This window comes from Pygoscelis adeliae, unplaced genomic scaffold (assembly GCF_000699105.1).
Source record: "Pygoscelis adeliae isolate BGI_AS28 unplaced genomic scaffold, ASM69910v1 Scaffold101, whole genome shotgun sequence".
In the NCBI taxonomy this organism is placed as follows: Eukaryota; Metazoa; Chordata; class Aves; order Sphenisciformes; family Spheniscidae; genus Pygoscelis; species Pygoscelis adeliae.
In genome coordinates this window covers 2,940,619-2,949,572 of record NW_008824238.1, presented here as the reverse complement: position 1 = coordinate 2,949,572, position 8,954 = coordinate 2,940,619, and the positions used below count along the sequence as shown (strand labels likewise).

The 8,954-nt window shown below is 40.6% G+C and overlaps 1 protein-coding gene across 1 annotated transcript in view; it reads right to left on the bottom strand.

Moving 5' to 3' along the window:
- LOC103926225 (interleukin-7-like) overlaps positions 1 to 8,954 on the bottom strand; it is a 107,198-nt gene that overhangs the window by 808 nt on the left and 97,436 nt on the right. The window contains exons 2-5 of the mRNA XM_009335066.1: positions 7,552 to 7,624; positions 6,025 to 6,167; positions 2,343 to 2,429; positions 1,413 to 1,565 (exon numbers count right to left, since the gene is read on the bottom strand). Of these exons, the coding sequence (XP_009333341.1) occupies positions 1,413 to 1,565; positions 2,343 to 2,429; positions 6,025 to 6,167; positions 7,552 to 7,624 (456 nt within the window). The remainder of the gene's footprint in view (positions 1 to 1,412; positions 1,566 to 2,342; positions 2,430 to 6,024; positions 6,168 to 7,551; positions 7,625 to 8,954) is intronic.

Here is an 8,954-nt window from a genome sequence, read left to right as displayed (position 1 = left end):
GCTGCTCGGGGACTGGCTGGGCATCGGTTGGTGGGTGGTGAGCAATTGCATTGTGCATCACTTGCTTTGTATATTCTTATTCTTATTACTATTATTATTATTGGGATTTTATTTTATTTCAATTATTAAACTGTTCTTATCTCAACCCACAAGTTTTCTCACTTTTACTCTTCCAATTCTCTCCCGCATCCCACCGGGGGAGGAGGGGGGAGGAATGAGCGAGCAGCTGTGTGGTGCTCAGTTGCCAACTGAGGTTAAACCACGACAAATTTATCTTTCATTATTTGAAGGACTGGAAAAATAAAGCCAATTAAAATGTGAGCCAAACTTCAAAAGATATGTGTGGTACCTTGAGACTGGTGGAACAAGACAGGCCTGTTCCCAGGGGTTGGTGCTGTGGCCTAGTGTTCAGGGTCTCACCCAGAGACAGGGCCACGGTTCTTGTCCATATTCAACGACTGTTCATGATTTTTACCAAACGACTGTAATTGGTCTTTAAATGAAACCAGGCATCCATAAGGTTAGGCAGGAGTTTCAAGGGTGACACTCTGACTTCTATGACTTAACTGGGATACCTTTTATGGTAAGGCAAACATTGGATTCACCACAGGTGGCTAAGCAAAATATAGATGCCAACATTACTTTGAAGATCTGGTCCTAGATTATAAGAGTTTCTCCATTTCAAGGAGAAAAAGAATGAGTTAAATGCAGCTCTCAATCCAACTATTTAAGCTAGTCATAAAGAATTATATCCCTTGGTGCCTATGGGGAGGCTTTTTGATGTTGGTCAGTATTTTTGTGTTCAATAGGTAACAGAGAGCCACACTTAAAAGAACGCTCTTTTTTTTTATGGTAGTCTGTAAATCATTTCACTAGATTTGAGTGACACATCAAAAAGCAGATTCTGCCAATGACTAAAAATCCAAATATTTTCATATCTAACTGTTTTTGTTGAGTTTGAGGTATTGTGGTTAAAATAAAGATCAAAGGGATTATGGAAAGGAGAGAAACTCCCACTAATCATTGCAACAAACCAAATTAAACTTTAATCTTAGGGTAGAACCTCAATGAGAAGTAACAACTATGATTTTATACACTACCGAAGTTAAAGGCCTTCTTCGCACAAGTATGCTCTTTGTCTTTTACTGGAGAATTAACTCAGGTATTTCAGTACTGAACCAGGGAATTTATGTTCCCTACAGACTTCTGGGTCATTGTCTTTCTGGGTCTTACCCTTTGCACTGGGCTTAATGCCCATTACAAGACATATGCTATACAGAGCAAAATTCATCATGCGTGTAATGTGTGCACGATAGTTGTACCTTTGAGAGGTAGATATGATAGTTTGTGTTGAAGAGCTCTAAAGAATGTCGCATACTTCCAGTAAACTGTAGACCATTGCTACCACTCACCTTTTCTTTTTTATGTCTTTCACATTTGCACTGTAGAACCTGTAGTGTCCCACATGAGACTAACGCTGCTTTCCATCTGAAGCTTTTGCTGATTTTTTGCTTATGAAAGAATCTGAGCATGTTGCATGCCATACTCTGTAGTGATTCTATTTCCTGTAAAGAGAGCAAGAAAAATACGTCCTGAAAAGTCTGTGCACCATTAATTCTTTATAATGTTAGTTTGTCTTTAAAAAAAAGCTCCATCAGTTACCATTAGCTTCTTTTGCTTTCATAGTGCCATTCTTTTCCAATAAAATACATGACTAATCTGACCTACCTGCCATCTCTTCAAAATATTTAAAGTATCAATTTGTAGTAGTAATAATAGCTTAAGGGTGTTAGGGAGAAATCATAGCCGTAATGAAATCAGCTGATGCAGTTAGGAAAACAGTGAATGATTTTTGGAGTCAGTCCTTTTATCGTCATGATAAAATTTGAAGCAACAGCTGATAATTGTGCTTTCTGTCATTTGAGATTGCCAAAACTATTACTTTTAAAGCTTTCAGATCTGAAGTGAAAAGCTTAGCTAATATGATTTTCTGTAGAAAAACAAAAACACATGTTGGGAAATTTTTGTTTACTTCCACTGGCAAAATAAAGTAAGTTTTCTGTACTGTTTTGGATTAAAAACATAAAAGAATCTTTATAGTAGGGGAAAAAAAGCATTTCTTGGATATGGAATTGCTTAATATTTTAATTTTAAAAATATCGATTTACTTGACAAATTGTGTGATTCCAAATTCAAAAAAGGAACAACCCTGAATATCATGATTTGACTATTAAAAGGTAATATTACTCTCTATCACAATATGTTATTCAGGGACTGGACGGTACAAAGAACCCATCTGAGTTTGTATTCTCTTAAGTAAATTCTGAGAAGTTAAATTTTACCTGAGTATCATTGCAGAAAAACACTTTGCTATTTTCATGTTTTTTATTCTTGCAGCACCTGTCACGATACTCTGCAGACATATTTACCTGTAAAATATCATATATGTTTAAACATGGAAGTACTTTTAATGAAGTGAGCCAAGCTTCTCACTGACAGCTGGCGATGTCAACACTGAATTGTTCTGTAGCATCTCCTCAGGTGTAGCAGGGTCAGTGTACAATTCTGAGCTTTTCCTTGGCAAGCGGGCAAAGAAAACCCCAATCCAGCTACAATTTCTTAAGGTATTCACGGAATCACATAGAATCACAGAATGGCTGAGGTAGGAAGGGACCTCTAGAGGTCATCTGGTCCAACCCCCCCTGCTCAAGCAGGGACACCCAGAGCCAGCTGCCCAGGACCGTGTCCAGATGGCTTTTGAATATCTCCAGGGATGGAGACTCCACAACCTCCCTGGGCAACCTGTGCCAGCGCTCGGTCACCCTCACAGTGAGAAACTGTTTCCTGATGTTCAGAGGGAACCTCCTGTGTTTCAGTGTGTGCCCATTGCCTCTGGTCTTGTCACTGGGCACCACTGAAAAGAGACTGGCTCTGTCCTCTTTACCCCTCCCTTCAGGTATTTCTACACATTGATGAGGTCCCCCTGAGCCTTCTCTTCTCCAGGCTGAACAGTCCCAGCTCTCTCAGCCTTTCTTCATTAGATGCTCCAGTTCCTTCATCATCTTTGTGGTCCTTTGCTGGACTCTCTCCTGTAGCTCCATATTTCTCTCATACTGGGGAGCCCACAACTGGACACAAATCTATTCATTTTAAACCTTCCTATTCTGTCGAATTACTTGGTTCTTTGGCATTTTAAAACATACAGGAATATTTAAATCTTACGCAGACATCAAATACAATGTTTGTCAATGTTTGTCTCAATAAATACATGCCCCAGACATTTAAACAGATTGTAGCACTCCCTTTGCATATGCACTAACAGAAGATGTCCTAAGCAATATCACTTGCTCCCTTTGCGTGACCATAATCTGTTATCAGTAGATTATTCTCTGGTGTTTTTTTTCTTCTACTTTCACACTTGTCATCGAGATGACAACTGCACCCAACTCAATAAAATTCCTTCGCTTTCTTCTTCAGCCTGTATCCAGATAACCTAATACAACCCGAAGGGCTTTAAAAAAGGCAGCTCATGACAATATTGTGTTAGATCTCCTCACTTGGGCATGCATATAAACACATTAGACAGCTTAATTCTTAAAGTTTTTCTGCAGATTTTTGTGTAACATTGCCTGTATTTCAGAAGTTCACCCAAGATGAACAGAACTTCATCCAGGAAGTGTTTTCAAAACCAAGAGTTTAGGGAGTCAAATATTCACTGACCAAAAAAAAAAAAAAAAAGAAAACATATGGAAGATAATGCACATCTCTACTTGTACCACAACAGAATGAAGTTTTGCTGCAGTCACACAGCACCAAGATTTAAAAATAAATAAATAAATAAATAATCACCCTAAAACCTATATATCTGTGGCTTCATTTGCTAACTGCTAAGGGATTTACCCATTCTCACTGACTTCCTCAGATCACCTTTAGTATAATGTACAGTAACCATTTCTGAAGGCTGTGACTAAAGCAACCTAAGGGAAATCCTGGCCTCAGAAAAGGCCTTAGTGAAAATCAAATTAACTTATGGAGGTCTAGTATATAACCCACTAGTCATCTCCGTAACTGCCTCCGAACATCAGGCTGAGGGACTGAAAGTTACTGACTTTGGCTCTGCAATTGCAGGAAAGTGCCTAGTGGGCAGCTGCTATCACCCAAACAGCACTGTCCATAGTATCTGCTGTTAAGTTATAGTGACAAGACTCTACACTGATTTTACATAGAAGACAAATGCATCTCTCTTAAACCGGGAAAAATAAAAGACAGGAAAATGAAGAAACTTGCACAGTAGTTGCTTGTGCCTGCCTATTCTAGGAAGTAAAAGCTTCAGAGTTCAGTACATTCCCATTACCTTTCACAATCATTAATTCATTAAGGTTTTATTTATTTATTTATTTATTTATTTGGATAACAGTTTTAGTTGTCATACAGTCTCCTAAAAAACTCTATCTCCGAAAAAACTCTATAATATTTACTACAGTAAAAAAGATAGAGACTTTCAAAATGTATCTGAAAGAACGGCATTACTCCATTCAAATCCTTCATGGCACCCTGGGGCACCGAGTGCATGAAGCTTCATCCTGCAGTCGAGCAGTGGCAAGGCATTGCCACCTCCAGCCCAGCACACCCCCCCCAGCTTCCCTGACCCTGCAGCCCCAGCAGAGCTGGGATGCGCCTCATGGCTCTCCACCACAGGAAGACAGCAGGATCTGCCTCCCAGAGGCTGTTATTCCTGTCATATTGTTTTCTCTTATAGGTCAGCTATCTTATAACTGCTCACCAAGAGGGTTAATTTTTGTTCTCTAGGAAACACTTGTCCTTGTCAGAAATAAGGTGACAAACTAAAGGGGCTACTTATCTATTCTAATATGGCCATGAATATTTTCCCCAACTTCGGTGCCTTGCTCAGGATAAGGTCATTTATCTATGGAGAAGTACCCTTCTCTCTGCATACTCTCAACAAACACAACATGATCAAAATGTTTCTGAAGGTTAAATGATCGTTCCTTGACACTAAAGGTATTTTGTTTCCAGATAAGGGCTGATACGTCTTGGTAGAGAAAGGTTGGAAACCACTGGCATAACGCTCTGAAGGATGGTGGTGGATCGTAAGTATGAAGAAATACAATGGCTTCTGATTTCACCTTTGGAAAAGCACTGTATATCACTTGTATTTCATGCAAATAGATCTTGATTTAAGACCGCAACAGAATGGTGAGTTCTCCTTTAGTGACAAACTGTTAGAAAAATCCCATTTTCATAGAAATGCCTCCGCTAATCCAACTATGGAAAGTGCTTTCTCCCGTGAAAGTGTTCTTGACAGATGAATTTAGTTGTTAATAATTCATGATGAAGAGTTGGAAGGTAGGTTTTGGGCATGGATTGGTAAACTGTTATGATACTGTTTTGCAAAGCTGTAATAAATCTGGCTGATAAAGCCATAATGGAAGAGATTTACAACTGAGAAAGTTTTTCTCTGCTGCCATCTAGGAAAGTTGATTCTTTGTTGGCTAAACAAGATATATAAATAGGTAAAATACAAAGAAACATTTATTGTTGTGTGAATTTTGTCCCTCTGTGCATTTGCGTTCAGTGGACAACATAAAACTTCAGTCAAGAAGTCTACAATTAGTAGAACAAAGTACAGGTTGCGTAATGCTTTCTTCTCTTGATAAGAAGATAAAAACAGAAGTAGTCATGAAATTACTTCAGAAAAGAGTACGTTTTAATGTAATATACTATTTAGGGCCAAATGGTACATGTGTCTAACTACATGGTCCACAGGCACAAATACCTGTATCACAGTATTTGTACATGCAAATAGGCAGCATCCACAGATTTCAGAGATTTTAAAGAGACTGAATTGTCGCACCCCCTCAAATAAAGCCACCGTTCCAGGATAATGTGTGATTTTAAATTGGTCTTTTATCGTATGTTAACATTAGAGCTTTTTTTTTATTGTTACTTGCTATCATCTAAAAATAATCAACATTTTTTGAAAGCCCAAGAGCTATTACCTACCAGCTCATCGATGTCATGGCTTAGTATATTCTCATACTTCACACGGATTTCAGTTGTTCTATTTCCCATTGCACAACTAGATGATTTCACTGGAGACAGAACAAGGAGCAGTGGCAGAACCCGGAAGATAGATCTAAAAAAGGCTGAATTACAACAAAAGCAGATAAGTACATATTAAATGCCATAGAGTGTATGCTGTATTAACAAATACATTCTGTATTCTGTTTAAATAGTTTTAAAGGGATCTTCGTACAACCAAATGACTTGTACCTGAGGGAAGGATTCAGGTCCAAATTAAGACACTATCTGAGTGTTTAAACTCCCTCGTACTCAAGGATGATTTAGCCAGAGTGGTTAAGAGCCTACAGCTATTGAGCCGACCAGCCACTTGGTGTCTACTTGGGCTGAATTAATCTCCAGGCCTCACTGCAAGCATTGATGATGTCTCTCCATTGACCATAATCGGACCATAACCACCTAGTACATACGTAGACAAGTAAGTGTCTTAGTCAAATAGGTGTAGACATTCAAGTGTCTTAATCTGCAGCTCAATCTCATCCTAATTGTCCATTTTTCATATGATATATTCTACAAATGCCCATGTACACGTCTTTATGTCAAAAGTGTGTTTAAACACATTTTCAGGCTGACAAAATGTACAGAGTGTACTTCTGTGTACTAGTGGCCATAACATGAGATAAGGTGGCAACACACCCTTCTCTGCAAGACTTTTGCAATCTTTTGGAGCAAATCTCACTGCCCCTCACTTTGTTTCTCCCTTCAGTAGACCACCTTGCTTTGCTCAGACCCCTGGTCTTCTGTCCTTGCATGACATCCAGGAAAATAGTTCTGTGAGGATGGGCAGAGAGAAAAGACCAAAATATCAAAAGAGCCCGAAGGGACTGACAGCATAACTGGAGGCTGCAGGTGACTGGCCTGATGCTGGGAACGAGGGAGACTGGGTACAGGACGATACTGGGATTAGGAAGGTCATAACTGGACTCTGGCCTACAGCTAGACTGGCTAGGATGATGCTTAAATGGAAGGTTTTGGAAAAAAACAGAGCTAGACATTTAGGTTGGAGGATTAGCAAAGATCACAGCAGGTTCCTGGACTGGGATGCGCTGTTTCTACTCATCCCTGCTACTCCGTAAGAGCAACAACTGCATACAGTGTAACGGTGGGGTTGCAGCCAGGAAAGGCAGAAGGGATGCCCTGATCCTGGCTGCTACTTTCCTTCCTCTCTGGCAAGGATGGGAGCATTGGGTACAGTCAGTCCAGCAGTCAGAGATGGGCGTCTCTGGACTTGGACATCACTAGTAAATCCCAGCCTCGGAGAGAAATCTTGAATAACTAAGAAGAAAGCAATGAAACTTGACCATAATCTTTACTGAGCCACCGAACCTCCGCGATGCAAGAACCACAGTCACACCATGCACTCATCTGCCATTCAGAGAAACACAGTCCCTCGCAGCCCAGCCCAGCTGACTCCCACCGCACACTGCTGCTTCAAGGCAGAATGCATACCACTCTTCCTGACTACCAAAGCCTTTTTTTGTGACAGATCACTTGTGAGCACGCTGTTGCGTACACCTCTGTCCTAGAAACAGGACCGGAAAATTTTTACTGGTACAAGCTGCCTGCCAAATTTTCATGGGAAATTTGATGGCCTGAAAACCAGATTTTCTAACCTTTTCGTATACTGATCAACAGAGGTCTATTAATATCTAAAAAAATCTAGCCCGAAGAGCTAAATGGATCCTAAATGGATCCTACATGTAGTAAATATAAAAACTAGGTAAGGCAAATCTATCATGATCTTCAAGCTCCAAGTGGAGACCTGAACTCCACAGAGCTTTACCTTTGTAAATCTCTATGCTAACTATATCTATGCCAAGCAAACTATCAATTTGTAGGACTGAGATTTAATATTTTAAAAGAAGTTTACAAAAAATGCAAGAGCTCAATTACAGGACAACATTTTTCCAGTATACCATTGCAACTCTTGATTCCAGTGCAAAAAAATAACTGCAATGCTTGTTTCCAAGTAACAGTGAAACCAGCAACTTTGATATGCCACTTCAAAAACATGCTTCAGAAGACACAAAGAACAATCTTCTGAATTAAAATCAGTCTAATAGATTCCATCACTTAAAACTTGGTTTGTCCAGCAACAAGTGGAGCTAATAGGTGAAAACTGTCACTTCTTTTATTTTTACTTTCTCTGTATTGTACAGATTGTGAACCTTTTTTAAATGAGGAAATTACAGAATCAAAGCAGATAATTCTGGAAGAGATGTTGCACACTCAAGAAGTCCCTTGACCCCTCGCAGGATCGCGATGAAACCTCTTCAGCCACTCCTAAATGAGTTCTCCATTAGACGAATGTCATTAAAAGTTTTAGGAGCTTTGGACTGCAAATGGAAAGGATTTTTCTTAAAGTTAGGTAGCTTCAAAAGAAGTGGAATCGATAGTGCTCCATACGACCAGCACTTCAAAAGAAAGGGAGCGTGTATCACTGGTAATACCCCATCCTTCCAGTAAATTCCCAAAAACTCCTAAGTCATATCTGGAAAGCCCCAGAAAATTCTCCCAGAAAAGCCAGGAAGAGTTAGTATTCCAGTATTTCCAAATATAAAAAAAGCCCCTCTTGGTTTTTTTCGTTAGAAAACCCCTCTTGTGCATGCAGCCTGCCAGTGCCACCCGGCCCCCCACCAACCACCCGCAACCTCCGCGGGCGGCACCCTCTGCCCCCCTGCCCCGGCCGCCCGGCTCCGCTCCGCAGCCCGCAATCCCCGAGGGCGGCGGTTAACAGCGAGTTTTTCTCCCTCTGCCTCGCCGAACCCGTGCAAAGGTGCGGACGGGCGCGCCGCGGCTCCGCGGGTCACCCCTGCCGCCCGCCGGGCGAGGAGACGGGGCTCCGCCGGCCC